Below are 22,301 nucleotides of genomic sequence, written 5' to 3'. Positions count from 1 at the left end.
AGATGAGCCTCTTGAAACAGTCTCAGATCATCCCCTCTTCAGTTGAAATGTTCCTTGGATCCCAGCTACTGTTCACATGCTGTTGTGATACATCCAAGCGGAAGACTCCATCTCTTTCTCATTCTGAAATTGTTGATCTCTCTCTGCCTCCAATTTCCTGTCCCTGCACATCCTGGGGCCCGGAATGCTTTTTTGCCTGTGCTTTTTCTGCGAGCCAGTCTCACTATCCTCAGTATAAAGAGACCACATTATAGAAACATTATCTCCAGAGATACTATTTATACATTTTAATTTGCACCCATCCAACATTTTAACTGTTCTGACGTGGATTCCAAGATTTTTGTTTGTTAGTAGTTGTTCCCTGGCAGAACTGCGAAGGTCCTCAGAGAATTACAGTGCTGAGATTTGCAGCTTGTTGGAGTCTCTCTCAGGCATACTCTACAGGGTAGCACAGGGAAATGTTTGAGTGATGTGTATAGAGAGAAAGTATATTTAACATTGGTGATGGCACTTGAAACTTTTTGCTCTGTATAGTTGCAAATGTTTTTTGTAGTGTTGGAGTGCTGGCCTTTTCAGATTTAAGACATCTTTGAATGAGAATATTTATTCTAGAAAATTTCAATGATTATGATGAGTGCTTCAGAACTATAAATTGTGAAAAATGACTTTTTTACTATATTCAAAGGAAAAAATTCTAAAATACGACAGTATGTTTTCTAAAGACTTGGAAAAATTGTGAAGTGCAGTACCAGGATATTGTTGGTTTGTTTTATTTTACTCCCTACAATATTTTTTCTTTTTTTTTCTTTTAACACAGATTCCTTTGGCTGACTACGAACAGTAAAACTAAGGGGCAGGTGGTGGTGGTGGTGGGGAGGGTATCATTAGCCCTGCAGTCCCTTGTGCCAGCAACACTCATTCATCAGTGGCATTTTAGGACTCCATAGCTCCTTGTCTTCCCTAAGGAATGCCCAGCCTGTAGCTTCCAGTTCACATAAAAATTGTGAGGACTGTTCAGTCTTCAGTGGGCTGTTTCCCGTTTCTGCTTTCTGAATGGCTGTTTAGATTTACTGTGGACAGTAGTTCTAATTGAATGACAGTGGGAGTACTGTGTTTTATTGCCATTAGAGGTAATGGCTTGAGCAGCTTGGGTACGGACTGTTGCTGGGTCTTAGATGGGACTTAAATATACCTCAAGAGCAGGAAATGAATGGAGTTTAGAGCTGTGGGCAGTGTTAGAAGACAGGCTATCCTGTGAAGCTTTGTCAGATAGGATAATGTCAGGGATGCTTCATAAGAGGGATTAGTCAACTAAAAGGAATATTGAGGTTAGTCGGGAATTGTTCTTTAGGTTTGATTTACCTGTAAACATTTTTTTTTTAACGCCATGTTAATGAAAAACTCATTTACATAGTAATTTTTTTCTGTCTTGCCATTTAGGTTTGTAAGAAGCACGATAGATCAAAGCAAAATCAACAGACGTAGGTGCTCTGTGAAAGAAGCAGATCCAAACAAAGGCAACTCTGCCAAGATGCGCCTCTAGGACCTGTACTGTGGGAGAGGATTTCTTGCCAGTCTGTGAAAACCAGTGTATTAGCAGATGGTGACCTTTGGGAAGTAGTTGTGTGTGCTGGGCACAGAAGGAGCAGATGGCTCTGGGCAAACCACAAACACAACATACTGAAACAAATTCATAAATATTCAGGGTGTGGTAAAGACTGTGGGTCAATGAACATTCCTTTCAGGGCAGACGGGGTGTAAGGGGTTGGCCCTGTCCTCTTGTTCTACCCTGCTTGCTCCTTCCTAACTGGACATCAAGTGTAATGATGCCACAGTCCATGGGGCTATGCAGTGTATCTGAGGAAGGAAAGAGAAGGTATTAGACAAGTAGATTATTTGCACAGCTAATACATAGCAACTTTGAGGGTCTGTACAGGGAAGTGGAGAGGGTCTGTAATGGGAAACCAGTTCTGACATCCCCCCCTTAGCTTTTGGAGGTTTAATAGTGGGGCTTTATAGTGGCTGAGTAACTTTTTGAGGTAGAAATGGAATAAAGAGCATTTCACAGCTCTCCACCAATGATAAAAGCATGAGGATCCACCATGACAATTTTCATTTGCTTTTTCTCCCCCCTTTTTTTCTTGGTGGTTTTGGACTTCTGTGTTGTTTGTTCAACTGGTACCTGCTTCTGTTATTCGAAATGAGTCCAGACTAAGCGTAGGTGCCAAAAAACTGAAGAGAATAATCAATCTTTTAGGCTCCATTTCTATTTTCAGTGTATTTTTCCCAGAAAAATTAATCTTGTTTTCCTAATAGGTGGCTTTGCTGCCAAGTACCAAGTATTAAAAATAACAAAACAACCCCCCCCCCCCCCCCCCAAAAAAAAACCCAAACCACAAAACCAGCATTTTTCTACCACGTGAGATTTTATGTACAGAGTAAGATGGACCCTGTGTCCTTGACTGGTTCATGCTGACCTCATGTATGGATTTATACAATCCTGTCTTTGGGCCTCTCAAAGATAGCTTGCTGATTGTCATGAATCTGAAAATTTTGATTTGTCAGAGATCTGTTGGATCACTTAGCCCTGTGGGTCTATGCAGAATTATTTGTCATGAAGCATTTTCACTTAAAACTTTTTCATTTATGGTGATTTATTACCGTTTTATTTCTAATGTTTATGCCACACATTGTTTCTCAAAGGATCGGTTTTTTCATGGCACCCACTGAGGGTGCTCTGCATATATGAGACTGCACTGCATTTTGGAGCCAAGAGGGAGGCACGATGAACCACTGCCAGGGATTTTGGTGGTGAGCTGCTAAAAATCATCTCTGTAGGAAATAAGCGCATTTATGATTTAGTTATTAGGGGTTGTAGACATTTCCATTCCAAATCTAGATTTCAAGGGTTCCAGTTTATCATGGGTTGACCTTGGTTGGCTGCCAGGTGCCCACCAAGCTGCTCTCTCACTCTCCCTCCTCTGCAGGACAGAGGGAGAAAATAGAATATAAAACTTGTTGTGGATCAAGTTTAACGGGAAAAAAAACAAAGGCTGCTTACAGAAGCAAAGCAAAATAAAGATGATTTATTCTTGACTTCCCATTAACAGTTGATGTCCAGCCACTTCCTGGGAAGTAGGTCTTCAGTAGTCATAGAGGTTGCTTCAAAAGACAAATGCCTTAATAATGAATGCCCTCCTCCCCCTTAACCTTTGTTGCTGAGCGTGATGTTTTATGATACGGAATTTCCTTTTGGTCAGTTGGGATCAGCTGTCCTGGCTGTGTCAACTCTCAGCCCTTTGGCCACCACCAGCCTACTGTAGAGAGTCCGGTGAAGAGCTGCAAGGATGATACAGGGACTGGAGCATCTCTGTTACCAGGAAAGGCTGAGATAACTGGCACTGTTTAGCCTGGAGAAGACTGAGAGGGTATTTCATTAATACTTATCTAAAGGGTGGATGTCAAGAGGATGGGAACCGACTCTTCTCAGTGGTGCCCAGGGGCAATGGGCACAAACTGAAACCCACGAAGTTCCATCTGAACGTGAGGTCAACAGAGCACAGGGACGGACAGGCTGCCCAGAGAGGTTCTGGAGTCTTCTCTGAAGACATTCAAAACCCTTCTGGATGCAATCCTGTGTGACTGCTCTAGGTGATGCTGCTTTAGCAGGGTGGTTGGACTAGATGATCTCCGGAGGTCTCTTCCAGCCACTGCCAGTCTGTGAATCTGTGATTATGTGAAATCCCTGCTCAGCAACAGCCAAAACAAGGATGTTTTATTAACTCTGTTGTAGCTAGAAATACATAGCACAGCACTATACAGGCTGGATGAGGAAAGTTACCTCCATCCCAGCCAGACCTGGTAGGCAGTGCAGTCATTCATTATAGTGCTATTTACAGCTCCTATACAGGGTGTTGTTTTCTACTGTAAATTGGTTTAAAGTAATTAAATTGCATTTTGCTTACTGGTTTTATAGTAACTAGAAGTTTTCTGGGTAAGAATAGCTTGAATTTTTGAATAATCTAAAATTTGGTGTCAGCAGTTAGAGAATCATAGAATGGTCTGGGTTGGAAGGGACTCCAAGGATCATAGAGTTCCAACCCCTCTGCCACAGGCAGGGACACCAACCTCCAGGCCTGGATCTACAGTTCTTTTTTCCTCTTTTCATTCATATGCATTCTTGATACTGAGCAGAATTTCTTTGGATCCAAGTTCTGAATGACTGATGGCATCTTTATAATTTGATGTTTTCTGGAAACTGAGGAGTTTTCTTCTTTTGAACTTAAAATAACTAGTTGTTTTAGTGGGCCACATTTCACTGAACTGTGAAATGTTAATGAAATGTTAATTTCTTTGTGACTTTGATAACTTAAACCAGCATTTTAAAGTTACGTAGCAGAATAGAGTAATGCGTGTAGTAACTTAAAACTGCATTCAAGTTAACACAATCCAATAATGCATGTATTAGCACTGCTAATAATTTAAGTATTTTCAAATGATTTCAGAGTAGTTGGTCTGAATGATAGTTAACATTAGTCCTGTGAAGTGATTTATTCATAGAGAGTAGAAGCCCTTTTTATATGACTGAGGGATTAAAATAATGTGTTGTTAAAACTACCTAGTTCCATCCCTCTCCTTCTGTTCCTTTGAAAGATAAATAAATGTAATTTGAAGTTAATGGCTGGTAAATTTGGAGGTACTATCAGGAAGTGCGCTTTCTAATATCAAGTAATGTCTCTTACAGGCAGGGATGAGCCCGTTTCCATTGTAAGGTGTGTTTGCTTGCTCATAATTCTGCAAATTCTTACTTTAAGAAGTAAGACCCGACATTTCCATGACAGCTCAGGCCAAAATTGGGGTTTTTTTATGCAAAATACTTAGCTGTTTCCAGTGCTGAGGCGAGGACAGGCTTTTATTCCCTTATTTGAAAGTCTTTTTTCTTGTTGAACAACTCCGTTGTCTTAGTATTTATGGCTGAGGGGTTGAAGCTTGCTGAGGTAGAAGAAAATTTTTTGTGTGAGGTCCATGTCCTTGGCTATGGAAGTCTGTCTAAATCTGGTAAAGTTCTGTGTGACTTCAAATAGAAAAGTTTCACGTATGTTCATAAAATATCTTTCTTAGCACTGGACAGGTCCTGGAGTGTCATATCCACCCAGTATGTTCAAGGAAACCTCTGAGAGCCAGTGGAAAGATGGAGAACTGTTTGGTAAAGCGTGGTAATAGGCAACGGAAAAAGTCTATTTGAGAAAGGCAGTTGAAGTGCCTTGGGTAAAGGGACTTAGCAAGAAGCCATGGTTCAGAGGAAGACAAAGTGATGCCTGAAAATGGTGGTCCTATGGAAAAAAAAGGGTTGAACGCTGAGGAGATGAACAGAAGGGCATGGTCCACAGGTCCATGTTATCCTCAAAAGCCTGAGTGGAAGTGCTGTTTCCTTAGTCTCAGCATGGCAAAAAAAAAGTATATGTGTGAAATCTACAGTCATTTATGTACGGATTTTAACTACCTTTACAAGTGAGACACGGGAAAAGTGGTGGTTGCTGTGGTCATTTACTTCAGTGTCTCAAGGGTTTGTGTGATGGGCCTACATGTGAACCAGATGCAATGAGAACTATATACAGTAAACCAGTATTTAGGAAAAATGCAGTGGTTGAGAACTTAGACATCGAGGATGAGGCTGGGCAGAACAAACTATGTTCCGTAGCCTTGTGAAACTGTATTTCTGTGATCTAGGGTATTTTTTCCCCCTGTATATAACCATCATAACATTAAGTGCTTGTTGGTGAAATATGCCTAAGCTGACCATGAACTAAAAGTCTCGTGCATAACTGTAGGTATCAGTTGTGTAAAGAAGGATACTGTGTTTTGTACTACTGCTCTCCTGTGTGTTGCAGAATCTTGATGTGTATAGTGAACAGAGCAGGGGGGATAGGAAGTAAAAGGAAGTTGTTATGGATAAGGTAGCTGAATCCATCCGTGGAGATATGAGCCCCAACTCTGTGTTTGCTACATAGCAGAGTTTTGTTGGTTGTTTAACACTGACTTAAGATTTTGCAGATTTCATTTTGTTTCTTTATTTTGAAATTGAGATTTCCCAAGACTGATTCTCAGAAGTACTGAGTATTTGTACAAGTAACTTAAGTCTAGAATTTGGACATTTTCAAGCAGTAGGAACCTGAGAGCAAACACCCTGAGACCCCTGTATGCTTTTGTAAATTAAGCTTTTTTTCACAACAGTTTGCAGGTTGCCCTAGAAGTGTGGATTATGCCATTCCTGCTTTCCAGGGTGCATTATGAGGATTGATTAATGACTGTGATGAGAGCTATAAAAAGCCTCTTGAGGAAACTAGTATCCTTACCTTGATGGTAGGATTTGAATAGTCAGGTCTGAAAAAGGATACCACCACATGTGGAACCATCTCTGCTGTGTACAGAATGAAGTAGAGGGCCTGTCAAAGGGTAATATATGAATACCTGATTAAAGACAATGTCCTAATGCATATGTGCAAGAGGGACAAATTAAACTTGTATAGGCAGCTATTCACTAACTTATGAATGTTTATCTTTGCAGTCTTCTAAATACTCTTTTCATGCAGCATTTTTTAAATGTGTAATTTATGTTTCAACTGGGGAAGAGAATGGTAGACTCATCATGAAGAGAAGCTGGAATGTGAATCTGTGTGTATTAGAAGACTCCAGATTTAGTTATAGCTAGTTTTTTGTGTCAGAATAATTGTGTTGGCATCTATATGGTTACTGTTCTGAGAGTGAAATAACCACAGCGAGGAATCCTTCCACAGTTGTGGAATGCGTGGAGGTGAGCCCACAGCACCCTGGAGGAGGCAGTTGCTGGGCCAGTGGAGAATTTTGCCCAGTTGCTGCCAATCTCTGGTTGCAAATGAATGAAGGCTTCCCTTCGAAGGGCTGAGGGCCTTTCACAAAGGCTTTATTTACAGTTTAAAGAAAATAAAAGCGCTACATTGCTAGGGGTACATTGTGGAAAATAAACACAACTCTTTTATTCTGTATTTTCTGTTCTGTAGGTAAAATACAAAAGAGACTTTGAAGAAAGCAAAGGAAGAGGGTTCAGTATTGTCACCGATACGCCCGAGTTACAAAGACTGAAAAGGACTCAGGAACAAATCAGTAATGTATGTGGCTGCCACCTAAAGTGATTGTAGATGGAGAAATAGTGTGTCTAAGAAAAGGTGTGTTTGTTGGTGTTTCTGATGAAGTCTGTGAGAGTGAAGAATCTGGTTTTGGTGATCGATTTGTGTATGTCAGATTTTGAAGTGTGTGTAACTTCATACCAAGGACTTGTACAGCACATTGGCAGTGTGTGTTCACCTCTCCAGCTTTCAGCAAGTGTGCTCAAACTATTCTCTACACTAAAATTATTTGACAATTTTTGCCTTTTTAATACATTTGCCAGCAACTAAGAATAGTTTTGTAACTTTTAATTTCCTTATAAACTACATAAATTATATAAGCTATAAAGTTTTGTCTTTTTTTAGCAGGGGCTGTAAAAATTAGCATGACTGGCAAGATGGAAGTTTTCTAGAAGCAGATAACATTTTGATACTCTGTTTAAAAAGAACATACACACAAGACAGTGTTCTGCAAGACGAGAAAGGAAAGACAAATTGCAAAATGTAAACATGTGTTTCATTATCTTGGAGCCTGAATGCAGAATGCTTTCAGGAGTGGGATTTTTGAAAATGGTACTTGTTCTGACTTATATTTTCACTTGGAAAGTATTTTTGTTGTATTCCCTTGTAGCATGTTTAACTCACTGCATGATGTAATATTGTGTGATAGTGCAAGTCATTCTATGTATGAAATAGGTAAGAAATAGCATGAGCTAGGAATGATACAGAATCAACATTATTAGTGCATCCTGGCTTCCCTCCTGATCATTCTTCTGCTGTGAGAACTTGTCTCCATAGACGATTTTGTGAAAATCAAAAAAAATTCTTCCTTGTAGTAATAAAATAACAGCATCAGAGTCATTCACTGTAAGTATGATCTGAAGAAAATGATTGAGTGTATTTACTTGAAAGAAATTATGCTTTTCAGGTTGGGATGTTATTGGAAAATATAGTCACTCAAAACTACTAGTTCATCAAAGCAATGGAGATGTACCATTCTTGCTGAAGCATTCACTAGTTAAGATTATAATGTCCAGAGGTGGTCTTTGAGGTGAAAAACTGGGGCTTATTTCCTGGAGCTGTGGCCAAGGAGGAGGACAGTTAATTTAAGAGCAGCACAAATGCTGCTATGGTTAGATAAGGTGAGAACAAAAGCTGGTATCTTATGCTAATGGTGGGGCTAACTGAAATTTCTGGTTTGTGAGAGAAAAAGATGTATTCTTCAGAGTGGTAAAAAGCATGGCCATTAAGACTTCCATTTGGGATCTGGGAAACTTCAGTGAGTCCCTGGTTTTAATCAGCTGTATATTTTATTCAGACTAGAAACTTAAATTAGGTCCTCTCATGACCTACATAGCTTCCTCCAGCAAGAGTGATTCTTTTGTGTTGGGTAGTTCTGGAATGCATCAAGGAGATGAAACGAGCAATGCTCTGATGAATACTTAATCCCTTGCATGGGCCTGCTCCATCAGGAGAGGTTGAGAGGAGTACCCCACAGCAGGCCTGCAGTACTCAGCTTTGGATATTGGCATGCTGTGAAATTGAATTGGATCTCCTAAGCCCAGTACCCTCAGCATCAGAATATAACGTAGTATGACACAGCTCACTTGCACCTTCCACCCCCCCTTCAAAGCTTATTGGGTTTTCTGTTGTGGGAAAGGGAGGAATAAAAGCAAACAAGAAGTTTTGTGAGATGAATTTTCTTCCTATCTCTATTTTTGAGTTGGACACAGGGGTTTCTTTCTTCGAGTGGAAGACCTTGTTGCACTATTTATGATACTCTCTGTCTCCTGAACTGAAGTTATCTACCTGCCTTTTCAGACCTAGAAGTATTTTTTTAAATGTGGAAAGTGTTTTTAAGTATTGTTTTCTTTGTGGTTGGATGTACCACTCCTGTCTTTTCATTCCTAACCACCCAGTCTTAACAATTGAGATTTGTTCCATTCAGTCAGTACCGAGTTCAGACAATGCAGAATTGTTTTCTTGTCTTGTAGCAGACAGAGATTCCATGTCATGGAATAATTGCGAAGGATAAAATGGAATTTTAAAATGTGCACAGTAAAATATTTTGTATTTCATTAATGCTCACACTAAAAGTATAATTTGAGCTATAGTATTATATCCTAGAAAGATGATTGTGTGTAGGCCACAACTTCAGTCTAATTAGAAGACTCCTGTATTATAGAAATACATTCCACACAGAGCAGTTTCTGTATTTATCAGATAAACAGTATACATCATGGACTAAGGATCAACTTAAGGTTTCAAGACACTAAAAGGTAAGCACTTTAATAATTCTAAAATAATTCTACTTTTCATATATAGCAAAATGGAAGCATACTAATGCATATATTTAATTTTCAGTTTTATTTTGATTTCACCTTGAAGGATTAGAAACTTCTGAAAGAGCCTATTTGAAACAAAATTGTAACAACTTCATTGAAGGGGTAAGTGAGCACAGTTAAGTGTAGCTATTTTTGATGAAGATAAATAACAAAATATAAGTAATGATAATAGATGTTCTTTAATGTAAAATATTGTGGTTTTGTTCTGATGTTAAGTTTTCAGCATACCTGAGTATTAGCACAGTGCTCTGACTTTTTAGAGAGTCTCTTATGCTATCAGTATAAACCTTGTAAATTAAAAATATAGTGGGAGGAGAGCAGGTTGACAGAGGGCATTTGATTTTGGTTGTTATTTTGCCACCAGCAATCCTGTCTCTGAAGACTTAGATGAAACTAATGGGATTTATTTTGTGGCTTGATGGATATATCAGGACCAGAATGACATTTTCCTAGAAAAAAAATGAAATTTACCACATTCTCTTATGTTTTGTGACATTAAAAGCATAATTCTACAGATGTACAACATACCATTAGAAAGAATCACAAGGCCTCTCTGGGACATTCAGGTTCAGTTATAGTTTTATAATTGTTACAGCTTCTTAGCACTTAGCTTGAAAGGTGTAAATCAGACATATTAGCATGCTGGTCTAGATTAATATAGGGAAGGTTGCATAACCTACAATGCATTTTTACTGATGAGTCTGCAGGATTTTTAGTATCCTTTTCATGGCTGAGCTGGAATTTTACAATGGAAATATATTTTACAAATTGGTATGTGTGAAAATGTTTATAAATATTATAAAAAGTATAGATGTTTTTAAGTCTTGCAAAAGCTTATTATTTTCCCAATTATTCCAAATAAAATTTTTCCATTGCTTCTGCTGATGTCACTGTAGTTGAATATATAATTAAAACACACTTATTTATACTTTATGTGCAGGGAAATATTAATTTTGTTTAAAAAAAAATGCAACGTTTTTTGTCCACTTTGAACTTTGATAGGATTTTCAATATGAGTGCAAATACTCTCAAAATGAAAAAAAACACCACAAAAAACAAGGCATCTTTTTATAGGTGATTTGCAAGTCAGTTCCCTGTAAATTGTTTTTACAAGGGAAAAGTTAAGGTGGCAAAAGGAGCAGAATAATTAAAGAAGATGGCAAAAGTCTATGTATTGATAGGTGTGACAAATAGGTAAATGAAGAAGTGGGATCTCAGCCTAATAACATTTCCTTTGGGGAAATGGAACACTTTGGGTGATTTGCAGGAATGAGCTGCAACTTACTACCACTGCACTTTTATGTCTAGATATATGGCTTGAAGCATGTTTCATCCTATGTGAAATAAGTTTTTCTTTCTCAAATCTGTTCCTGGTAAATGTCTGCAAAGTATAAAGTGAAACAGGTGCCCATACAAATTGATGAAGTGAGAAGCTTTCATTAAGATAAAGGCCAATGCTTGGATAGTAGAGGTTGCTGACTTGGTTGTGTGGCTGGAAGGGTGCATGGAAGCTCTCACAGTGGTTGCCCTCATTACATTGAGACCCCATGTAAGCATTTCTCACTTCCACATTCATGCTGTTGTGAACGTAAGTTGTGTGGGAGTGGGAAGCAGTGCACATCTGTGCTCGTCTTCCCTTTGGGAGCGACCAAAATGGAGTTGTGCTCTTTATTTACAGGCACGTGACTTGTTTGCCAGGAAGTTTGGATTGCATGTGGAATGACAGCTGTACCTTAAGGGAAAAAAAAAAGGAAAAGAAACTGATGTGCCATGTAAACTAAATTGAATTTCTAAGGTATTCTATTCTGGTGAAGACCATAAGTTAGAAAGGTCAGTAGAGTTAATCAGTAAAGAGAAGATCTTTGTGAATCACCCCTTGGGGGATGGAGGTGTCTCCCCCATATACGGCGAGTTGGGCTCCTCAGTGAAGTTGTTGAAGTCTGAAATCTGGCTGATTTTGGAAAAGCTGCAAATAAAGCCAACTAGCCTTTTGGTTTGGTTTGTTTCAGCTTGGGTTGTAGGGTTTTTGTTTTGTTTTGTTTTGTTTTTTGTTTTGTTTAACACCATGATCCCAGGAAGTAAGTTAACAAAACTTTTTGCTTATCTGTGTGCAAACAGTGTTTTTAATATTAATTGCATGATTACATAGAATTTTCTTATAAACTACAATCTTGTAACATTCTCAAAAGCTGCGTTTGTGGAATTGAATGAGAAAGGCTATATATTCATTATCTTTAATGAAATATGTTGCCTGGGGCTTTTAAGTATTGAGGATCACATTCTGCCTTCAGTTAAATTTCTACAGTGTCAGGGGAAGCAGTGCAGGACAGGATTTCCCCTCTAATTTTAATCAACCAAACACCCATTTTCGGAAGAAAGACACAAATGATAAGGAATTGGGTACAAATTTGTCTTCATGTAGCAACTAAGGGAGGAAAAAATTGACATTGCCCCTGTACTTGTGCACATCTGTACCACTGAAATTAGAAACTGTCCCTAACAGACACTGAGCCATTGCTCTGTATTTGGAAGCTGTTGGCACAGCTGAACAACCTGTTTACTTGCTCAAACATAAAATGGTCTCTTAAATTGCCAAAACAGATTGTAGAGAAAATTGGCAGGGGGAGATGTTAACAACAAGGCCTGGAGCTCCACTTGTAGGATTTGCAGTATAAAGCCTACTCGTCTCTAAGGACTTTTTTCCCTCTGTTGAATTCAAGTGAAGGAGAAGGATAGCATGAAAGGGAACAAGAAAAACTGATAGCAACACGAATGTCTACATTTCACAAAACCAACCATGGTGGAACAATGAAGAGACTAGGCAAACATGTTAAGTCGTGTACCGAAAGAGCTTCTATTGTTCTAGGCAATGCTGGGATTTTCACTACTTCTGAAATAATTCATGCTTTATCTGACTTATTTTTACATTCCTAAGCATGATTTTGTTGTTTTGTTTGGAAAACAGGCTTTTAATCATATCTAACAACTGTAATAATATCTAACGACTGTTCTTGAAACTGCTGACCAGTGTATGAAGTGCTGCAGGTGGGGAAGTCTCGGTACACCACAGTACCAATGGCCTTCTGTTACTGTTGGTTTCTCTGGCAGTTTAATATGAACTGCAATTCCAAGAGCTATTCATTATTTAGTATGCAGTAAGCTTAATTCCACAGAACTTAATTTCAAATACACTGCATAATGCTCATGTGACTAAGCATCCACCAGTTGTGCCCAACAGCATTTTTTTCTGGCTGGGTGCTAGGAGGTTGAATATGTCAGTTCTGCTGCTAGTGCTAGTGTAACACTGCAAACTGGTGGAGTTCCTACTGCGCTATGCAGTGAACATCCTTGCAGAGAGTCATGTCCAGCCTTGTCCCTTTGCTGGATTTATCTTCAAATCTTGCTTTGTATACATACAATTCAGAGAAACCTGAGGTCCTTTGGCTTTCTGTTATTTCTGTGTTGGTTTATTGACTTCTCCGTGATTCAGAAAGATTTAGCAAAGGAATCACATTAATTTGCAGTGACTAAGAGTATTTTTTTCAGATTTTTATATAACTTCTCTATATTGTACAGTTTCAGAAATTTGTAAGGTGACTGAACACGTGCTTAAGAAATGATAAGTCTAAGGAAAAGTAATATTTTAGATAGAAATTGTGCTAAGTGAGCAACTGGAAACTTTTGACAATACATTTCAAACTTCAATGTATATTCAACTTGAAAAGGAAAAGAAATCTTTATTTAATGATTACTATTGAAATATTATGTAAAGCTAGAAAAAAGACAGTGTTAAATCAACCCCTGTGTATATGAATTCTATGTCTACTTTTTCAGTAAACATTCTTAAACTGTTTAATGGAATGGTGCTTTGTCCACTTGTTTTGCTTTGGTCCCTGTATGGAACAATAGTCAGCAAGCATTCAGCTTTGTAATGCTGTCTTTCTTTTACTGTTTCTTTACTGTGTGGTATCATATTTCACAAATTATAAAATGTTGTCAAATCAACTTGTGACTTCTTCGAGGAGTTTTCCTCAAAGCTCCTTTCTTCTTACAAAACTGAATGAAATTGATTTCAGAGTTGTCTAAGGAATTGGGAGGTATTGGAATCCCCTTACATGCAGTCCTTATTTACATGAAGAACTGGAGCACGGAGAATAAGTACTCATGCTAATCAAGTAAATGGCACCAAGAGTAAAATATTTTATCTTCTATGTCAGCCTTCTGGCAGAGATAGAGGGAGGCAGAGTCTGTGATAGGGAATTTTGTAGCTGTTTGTTGGGGAGGAAGAGATCCCTGCAAATCCAGAGTGCAGTGTTCATGATTCATTGGGGGTGGCACTGACTTCTTTTTATGTCTCCATAACTTTTCATATGTTCTCTTTGTTGGTCTCCCATTCTTAATCCTTCTGATATACATGGCAATAGCTTACAATGTGTGGGAAGAAACACTGGTTTTAGACCTCAAAATGCCAAGCCGAAGGATATTTTTTGGAATGTCAGACACTCATTACAACCATTATATCAGAATCTGTCAGTACAGGTGAAATTGAATAATTTAGTTGCCTTTAGCTATTGGAAAAGTTTTACTGAGCAGGTGGACTTTGGATTTGCAGTAATGTGTAACTCAGTTGCATTAGGTCATATTCCATGGGGGCAGTAAAACAAACTTCCCTAACATGATGACATTCTTCACTTGCTGAAGATCAGCTTCTGCTTCAGAGCAGGAAAAGTATTGGAGTCTCATTTATATCAGTGGCATCGATATAAGACTACTTCTTTTGTAACACATGTGGAAAGACGTATAGCTCTTTACCAAAAAGAACAGAAGCATTTACTATTGAGAAGCTGGGAAAAACCCAAATAAACCCTGCCCAAGAGAGGCAACCACCTTTGGAAGAACTGTTAGCATTAAATGTAGGGATTTATAATGGGTGTCAGGGAGTTGTTTGAGCTATTGTATCCCATGCTTCCCATAACAGTATTAGGAGTGTAAATTCACATTAGGCATTTGGGTATGTCCATTGAAACACTGAATGCCAAATTCGTACTGAAGTTCTGGTGAGCTGCTAGTGTGTAAGAGAAAGGCCACATCAGTAAATTGCATAAAAGGGAAGTGCCTGTCTGTCAGAGCTGAGTGTATTTGGACTTGAATGGCATGTGGCCTTGGGACAGTTTCTGCTTGAGGAAGGCTTTCATCAGCCACAGTGAGGATGGATAAGTGGCCTCAAAAGAACCCTCACAAACTGTCCTCAGAGATGCAGGGGGAAATATTCTAGGTTAAGTGGATCTCTGGTAGTAAAAGCAAGCAGATGTGACGCCTACATAGCTGCCTCTTAAATGGTGCTATTCCATCTGGCTTTTTTCTGTAGGCTTGGTTAGAAAAAACTCTTTTCTCTCCTTTTTCATCAAATAGTATATGCTATATATTATAGCGGTTGATTATGTTTTTCCTAGGATTTCAGAAGTAGTTTTTTAAATTTATAGAAGAAATTGCTGTAACTGTTGCTTTTTCTGTATCACTTATTTAATATAAAATTAGTTGATTTACAGAATTTATAGAGCCTTTGTGATGTTAAAATACATCTCAAAGTTTCAAAAAGTTTTCAGTGAACTTCCATAGGGAATAGTGGAGTCTTTCCGATTCTAATTTAAATAAATAAATTTGACAGGATGATGGTAACCTTGCTGGCTATATTGACAATATAAAATGAGTTGTGTGGTGGAGGTAAAACAAGCTGTACAGAAAAATCCCTAAAGGCATGGATTTACTATGTTTCCTAAGTGGGTCAACTCATGCATGAGAAATGAATGCTAATTGTAAACTGGTTGCAAAATGGTAGACTTTAAGTAGAATTGAATCAAATGATAGCCTCAATATTTTGATAGAGATGTCCTGTCACGTCTCTCTTTAGAAAACAGCAACAAAGCCGAACATCACAGAGAAGTCATTAAAATGTGTATTTGTGATACATTAGAACAGTGTAATTTAACTCCAAATTCTAAGGCTTTGTGTTCATTTATGTCACTGGCACTCGTAAATTTTAAGTGAACCTGTGTTTGGTTAAACCTGTATTTGGATTGATGGGTTTCTTTACATAACATACACTTTAATTCAGTAAAGAAAACTCTTATCTATTTCCTGATAATCAAAATCATAAAATCACAGAATTAGAGATCATCTTGTTCCAGTCCCCCTGCTATGGACAAGGACACCTGCCTCTAGCCCAGGTTGCTCAAAACCCAATCCAACCACGGCTTGAACACTGATGGGGAGGGGGCAGCCACAGCTTCTCTGTGCAACCTGTGCCAGTGTCTTACCACCTGCACTGTGAAAAACCTGTTCCTTAAATCTAGTCTAAATCTACCCTCTTCCAGTTTACAGCTTTTACTCCTTGTCCTGTCACTCTGTGCCCTTCTAAACACTCCCTCTCCAGCTTTCCTATGGGTCCCTTCAGGTACTGGCAGGCTGCTCTAATGTCCCCATGAGCCTTCTCTTCCCCAGAATGAATAATCCCAACTCTCTCAGCCTGTCCTCAGAGGAGAGGTGCTCCAGCCCTCTGATCACCTTTGTGGGCCTCCTCTGGACTTGCTCCAACATATCTACGTCCTTCTTATGTTGGGGACCCCAGAGCTGGATACAGTACTCCAGATGGGGTCTCATGAGAGCAGAGGGGCAGAATCACCTCACTTGACCTGCTGGCTATGCTTCTCTCAGCCCAGGATCTGATTGGCCTTTTGGACTGCAAGTGCATATTGCTGGCTCATGTTGAGTTTCTCATCAACAGACACCCCCAAGTCCTTCTCCTCAGGGCTGCTCTCAATCCATTCTGCACCCAGCCTGAAGGTGTGCTTGGAAAAATCCTGGAGAAAGTGGGTAATTCGTTATAAAAAAAATAGCTAATTGGGAGATATGAAAGAAAAATACAGCAGTTTCTGTCTTACTTGTGATATTCATATTGCAAGGCAAAGCTTATGTGAACGGCATCAGTGATTTAAGAAACTAATACTTAATCTTCAAATATGAAACTCATGATTTCATAGACTTCCATTTGTAATCCACAGTAATTACCATATCATGTCAATTTAAAACTCTAAACATCCTAATTGGAGGCTAAAACAGTTATGTAAATGTGAGCTTAAAATTTACAGTTATGCTATTTTCACATTTTGCTACATTACTGACTGTAGTGCACATGCTTCTTTGCACTGTAGGCTGTGGAATCGAAAAATTCCAAGGTGTAATGAAGACAGCTATAAAAAGTGTTTTGTGGCAACAGCTGTAAGCACTAGTCTGTCATCTGACGGAAGAATTTGAGTCTCTCATTAAACACTAGTGACTTTCAGACTTAGTTGGTTTGGATGTTTTCTGTTATTTGGATATATGATTTTGTCTGTGTGGTACTAAGCAACTAAATCATGACTGAAAACCCAACAACTTTTTCCTATATCACTTGACTGTATTTAAGCAATATAAGAATCACTCATTATTTTTAATGAGCATGTCTTTTTAAAGCCAGTGGTTTTTTACATGTAGTAAAAAGAGAATGCAAATAAAAACTCTTTTCATAGTACTTCCACTTGGGAGCTAATTAAATTGAAGCTTTTAGAATGAGAAAAAAAAATTAGCCAAAAAGTTGAGAACTGGGAGTTGGCACCTCCATAGATCCTCGAGTAGTTAAATGCTTGCAAGTAAAAGATAATCTCTTATGTCATTGTTTTCCTATATTGTCCGTTGCCCACTTAGTGTTTCAGCTTTTAATTCTGTCTTATCTGATGCTTTTGTACTGTGCATCAGTTGCTAGGGCAGCATTTTAAGCAGTAAACCTCCTGCTGAAGAACAAGATTCTCTGCTTCTTCTAAAGCTGATACCATCTTTAATCGTGATCCCTGGAGATTTGAATGTCTCACCCCTATGATGCTCACAGACATCACTGACCTTGACAGCAGGGGTATCTGATCCTCTGTGGCACTCAGGGTTTTGGTTTTTTTTTGCATGTTAACACATATGTCTGTGGTTTCCTTAGCCTGTCAGTAGATACATTAGTTGTGAGAAAGCCAGTGGTAAGTGTAATGATTAAAGTTTTAAACCATCCTAATGCAAGAGTTTTGGTAGCAAAAGTTAGCATTTGACATTTCTGCTTGTGTTTATGAATATCTTGAAGGATAAGAGTTTGCTCTTCCAAAACGCAGATTAGAGTGACACGAGTATTGCTTTCAACCCCTTTCTGCTCTGATATTATTTAATTAATAATTTAGTTATAGGTATGTTTTTTGAAAGGTTCTTTCTCTGGCTCACACCAACATAGTCTTGCTGTTAATAGCCACAGTATTTTAATGAAAAACTGAAGGTTTTTTTTTTTTCCCCAGATCTGCCTTGAGTTTATTTCTTTGTCTCTCCTGTTTTTGTCAGTTGATAAGTCAGTGAGCCTGTTCAGTCCACCAGAAGGATGTATAAATGGGCAGATACTGAGTATTTCACTAAGCAAGCCACAGGCAGCAAATCGAGGTCTGAATCTCAGTTCCTGTAGTGGCTAAATACTAGACTTTGTGAAAGACTAGTCTGAAGAAAATGTTATGTGAGAGGTGGTTTTAAACTTCAAGGCTGGTTGTTTTCAGCCTTTCTGAGCTGGACTCCTGCTGCCCCTGCTTTATATCAGCTTCCCCCTTTCTTCACTGGGGAATAATGATGTAAAGTGAACCCCTACCCAGTCTGCCTAGTCCAGCCCTTTTCCAGACTTTAGAAGAGAAATATACTCCAGAGTGTGTGACTTACATTGCTGGAGTTAACTGATTTTTATAGGGTCTGTCAAAATAGTGAGTGGGAAAGCAGCTGAGAAGGCTAGTATGGCTGGCACAGCAGAGGTGGTCTTTGGAGGAAAAGGGGAGGATTGCCTTATGGGGAAGTTGTAGCAGGGACCCAGAGTGTGCATCAGGGCAAGGTCCGGGTGCCTTAAGGCTGTGATTCAGCGTACCAATACTGAGCAGGGATTCCTCTCCTCAGCTGGTGACACAGACACTTTGGTAGCTTTTCTCTTGAATATTTGCTACATTTGTTGCTGAGTTGGAGCCACTCAATAGCACTGTTTTCAGGTACCACCGATGGAAAATGAAGGATTCAGAGGATCTAGGAAGGTGTCTTCTTGTCATCTCTCATGTTTTCTTGCCTGCTCAGCAGGGAAACCTGCTGTGGTGTGGGCTGGGCTGCCCTTGGCTACGGTGTTTTGAGCACAAGGGAAATGGCCGAAGGTTTTCTTTCCCTGTGCCAGGAGAGCTGTAGATACGACCAGGGCAAGGGCAGCAGGCGTGGAATGAGGTCACTTGTTTGGCTTTGCCTTTTGTTTAGCATTCCTTTCTGTGCAGTGCGTGTTTCTGGCTCAGATAATAGCTGGCATGCCGTCTTGATTTGAGAAGTTCAGTTAGCGGTCAGGTTCCTTTCCAACAGAAATGAACTGGATGACAGGCTCAAAAAAGCTTGGTAGTGATACAAAATTAAGCAGTACTATGAATTCTGAAGATGTTGGCAAAAAGTTTTAGAAGTCTCTGACAGTACTAAGAGATGAGAGACTAAATGATCAACCTGTGTCAAAAATGGCTTGAACAGGTAGAGAAGACACAAAAGAGGACTGAACTTTCAGTATGAAAAAAAGCCCAAGTGATTAAATCTATATAGTCAAAGACAGCATAGAGTAGGAAAAGAGAACATGATTATTTGCTGTATCTTACAAGGCAAGAACTTGGAGCAGGAGGTGTAATTGTCAGACATCATACTTAAAAGAAAAACAAAAATGAGGGATGTATTCAAACTGTGAAACATTGATATTGGAGACAATGAAGTTTAGAATTATAGAATGCATTGAAAGAAGGATTAGACAAGCTTGTGGAAATTAAATCCATCAGGAAATGCTGACTGTTGTGACCTAAACACGGTCAGGAATGCTCAGGTATGCTGATAGCAGGGGGCTGGAAGAATCTTAGTAATGGGAAGACTGTGTTTCCTAGGTATTTGGCACACATTAATAGCATGCATTATTAAGCAGACACAGGGCCATGATGGTGTCATTGATGAGACCCATGAGTCCATCAGTGAGCTCAGTACCTTGTCCCAGTTCTAGCCACAGCTGTGGCGCAGCTCTGCCAGGCAACGACCAGCCCATTGCTTCCATGTGTATACATGGCTGTGTTGATTTTGAAGTGTTAGTGTTAAAAGGATTACTATACAACTGGCTGCAGTCCATCTCAGGTATCAGCAGGCTTCATCCATGACATCTGAATGCTTTTCTCACCCTTCTGTTACAGATTAGAAAGTATTTCAGAGGTTCAAATGGCAAATTTTTGAAGAGATGGCTGAGATGCAAAGGTAACTGGGATATGCCGAATATTCCTCACCTACATGCAAGTGTTCTTGCATAGCCATGGTAATTGACAGACCAAATAATAGTCAAGAGTAAGGTGGTTTTGGCCCCACTAACATTTTAGTGGTTTTTAAGTGCATCTCCTAATCATCCAACCTTCCTTGGCATCACAGGAGTGTCTTGGAGTCTGCAAAGTTTCATCATTCCAGAAGAAACTAAACTATATGATGCCCTCCAATCGCTGAGTGTTTTCAGTCCATTGGACCAGACTAGAGTTAGCCCATAGATACTCCCTTCTGCTGTAACATACGGGCTTTATGACCTCAGCACCAACTGTTTGACTCTACAGATCTGCTTCTATTGTGCTGCAGTGTTTGCTAGTGGAAAAATTGCTTATGTTTTCCTGTTTAGGAACCAGTCATCACTTCAAAGTTGCATTCCTGTGAGACCAGAGTGATACTAACTACAACTACAGACTTTAAAATTCAGGAAGTGGAAGGATGGAAATAGTGGGTGCTGAAAATCAGATTGTTGTATGACCTCTGTTTGCCCTGCCAAGGGGTCACTGAGACTTGTCTGGTGTGTGCACTAAACTTGTAATTTATGTTTGTGGAGGATGTCAAGAGGAAGATTCATGTCTGGATGTGCAGGTGCTCCATTAGGATTTAGAAAGACATGGATTGATTAGGTGGTTATTGCAACATGCAAAATTAGCCTGGTCAGAGACCCCTGACAGGGAAGCTTGGTGAGTCAGGCTGCAACTGATAGAAAAATGTTAACAGAAATGGCTTCAAGTTGCACCAGGGAGTTTTAGATTGGATATTAGGAAAAAATTCTTCACCGAAAGGGTGGTCAAGCATTGGAACAGGCTGCCCAGGGAAGTGGTTGAGTAACCATCCCTGGGGATGTTTAAAAGGTGTTTAGATGTGGTGCTTAGGGACATGAGTTAGTGGTGGATTTGGCAGTGCTAGGTTAACAGTTGGACTTGATGTTCTTAAAGGTTTTCCCAAGCTAAACATTTATATGATTATATTGCATCTGATTTGCTGGGTCTGAAATGTAATGGATGACATACTGCATCTGTCAGATGTGGGAACATGATTTTTGAGTCTGGATCAGCAGAAGTTAGGCATGCAGTCTCTGTGTGTGTGTGTGAGAGAGAGAGAGAGAGAGAGATGGGAATAGAGGAGGAGAGGTAGGTAGCCAGCGATAGCTGGTTGCTGCTGCTTTGGGAGCAATGTATAAATATGTGCTAGATGGATAAATGAGGCTTGAGAGTGAAGTAATTCCTGCGGGCATAAATAATAAGACAGGGTTATCTGCAAGGCTTGTGTCTGTAGAAAAAGGATATTTCTATGGTCCAGAACAGCTTAAGGAACTTGAATAATCCAAAGAATCTGCTCCATGTTAGCAATTTTTTTTTTTTTTTCGTTTTGGAGCACAGCCTTTTTTGACATCAACTCCACATAAAACATGAGCTGAGGCACACAGTCCTCTGTGAAACTAATAAGCTGACTGTTAAAATGTATCCTGTGGATCTGACATTCATTCACCTGTGTATCCTGCTTTGCCTGTGGCTTCTGGGATGTGTACTAGACAGAAACAGTGCCACTTGCTCAGTCCTATTTCTTACCAGTTTTCAGGGACTGGCTGGACAGAGGAGAGTGGTGTCAGGAAGTGTTTCCTGTTTAATGAACACTTTGACTCACTTCAGTTATGAACATTGCGTTGTAAGTGCTACTGAGTCACAGAAAATTTTTGATACATGTTTTGGGCCTGAGAATTTTGCCCTTCAGTATCTAACTAGGTGTTACCTTAGGTGTTTGCTGTCAGAATTTACCCCTTTTTATTGACTTCCATTGCAGTCTCTTGGTGTGCTCATGCAGCACAGATTACTGAGAAATCTTTCTGTCTCTTCCTGTTATACTTTCTTGCCCTACCTCTCATCATCCTTGGTTGCCTGCCTTCATAGCAGATAGGAGGAGAAATGCTGAGTTAACCTAGTTGACTGCTGGTAGGGAAATCTGTAAAGTGGTGATGGGGTGGAGAGGAAAGCAAACAATTAAATAATACTGCAATTTGCTTCAGCAAGTGCTAAATTCCACAGGAAACAATGGACAGAATTTGGTATCCTCATAACCATGGAGTCCATAATGCTCTGACAGAGCCCAACCAGTAATTCACAACTTTTTGCAGACTCTCTGCACACTCTAACTTCCTCTTTAAACAGTTTTTTGGCTTCCTAGAACAGCTAAAGAATCTTTCACTGATATATGTTTGGGTTTTGGAGAACAGTTTATGGGCAAGAAGTGAGCTCTCGGAGATTCCTGGGTTTGATATGGAATATAGAAATACATAATGCTCTGTGGTCTATCTGTATGTTATATCCACCTGTTTCCTAGAGGCATTTAAGTTATTGCTTTGACCCATAAGGCCCTAAATATCTTGGGAGTTACCACC

At 39.4% G+C, this 22,301-nt stretch overlaps 1 protein-coding gene across 2 annotated transcripts in view; it reads left to right on the top strand.

Moving 5' to 3' along the window:
- NEBL (nebulette) overlaps positions 1-22,301 on the top strand; it is a gene marked incomplete at both ends in the record, with an annotated part of 252,383 nt that overhangs the window by 110,877 nt on the left and 119,205 nt on the right. For both annotated transcript variants that reach the window (XM_084279729.1, XM_084279728.1), the window contains one exon: positions 7,041-7,148. In XM_084279729.1, the coding sequence (XP_084135855.1) occupies positions 7,041-7,148 (108 nt within the window). The remainder of the gene's footprint in view (positions 1-7,040; positions 7,149-22,301) is intronic.

Source organism: Gallinula chloropus, assembly GCF_964237585.1.
Source record: "Gallinula chloropus genome assembly, chromosome: 2".
Classification (NCBI taxonomy): domain Eukaryota; kingdom Metazoa; phylum Chordata; class Aves; order Gruiformes; family Rallidae; genus Gallinula; species Gallinula chloropus.
The sequence above is the reverse complement of the archived record's forward strand: the minus strand, read 5'-3'. Positions and strand labels throughout refer to the sequence as shown.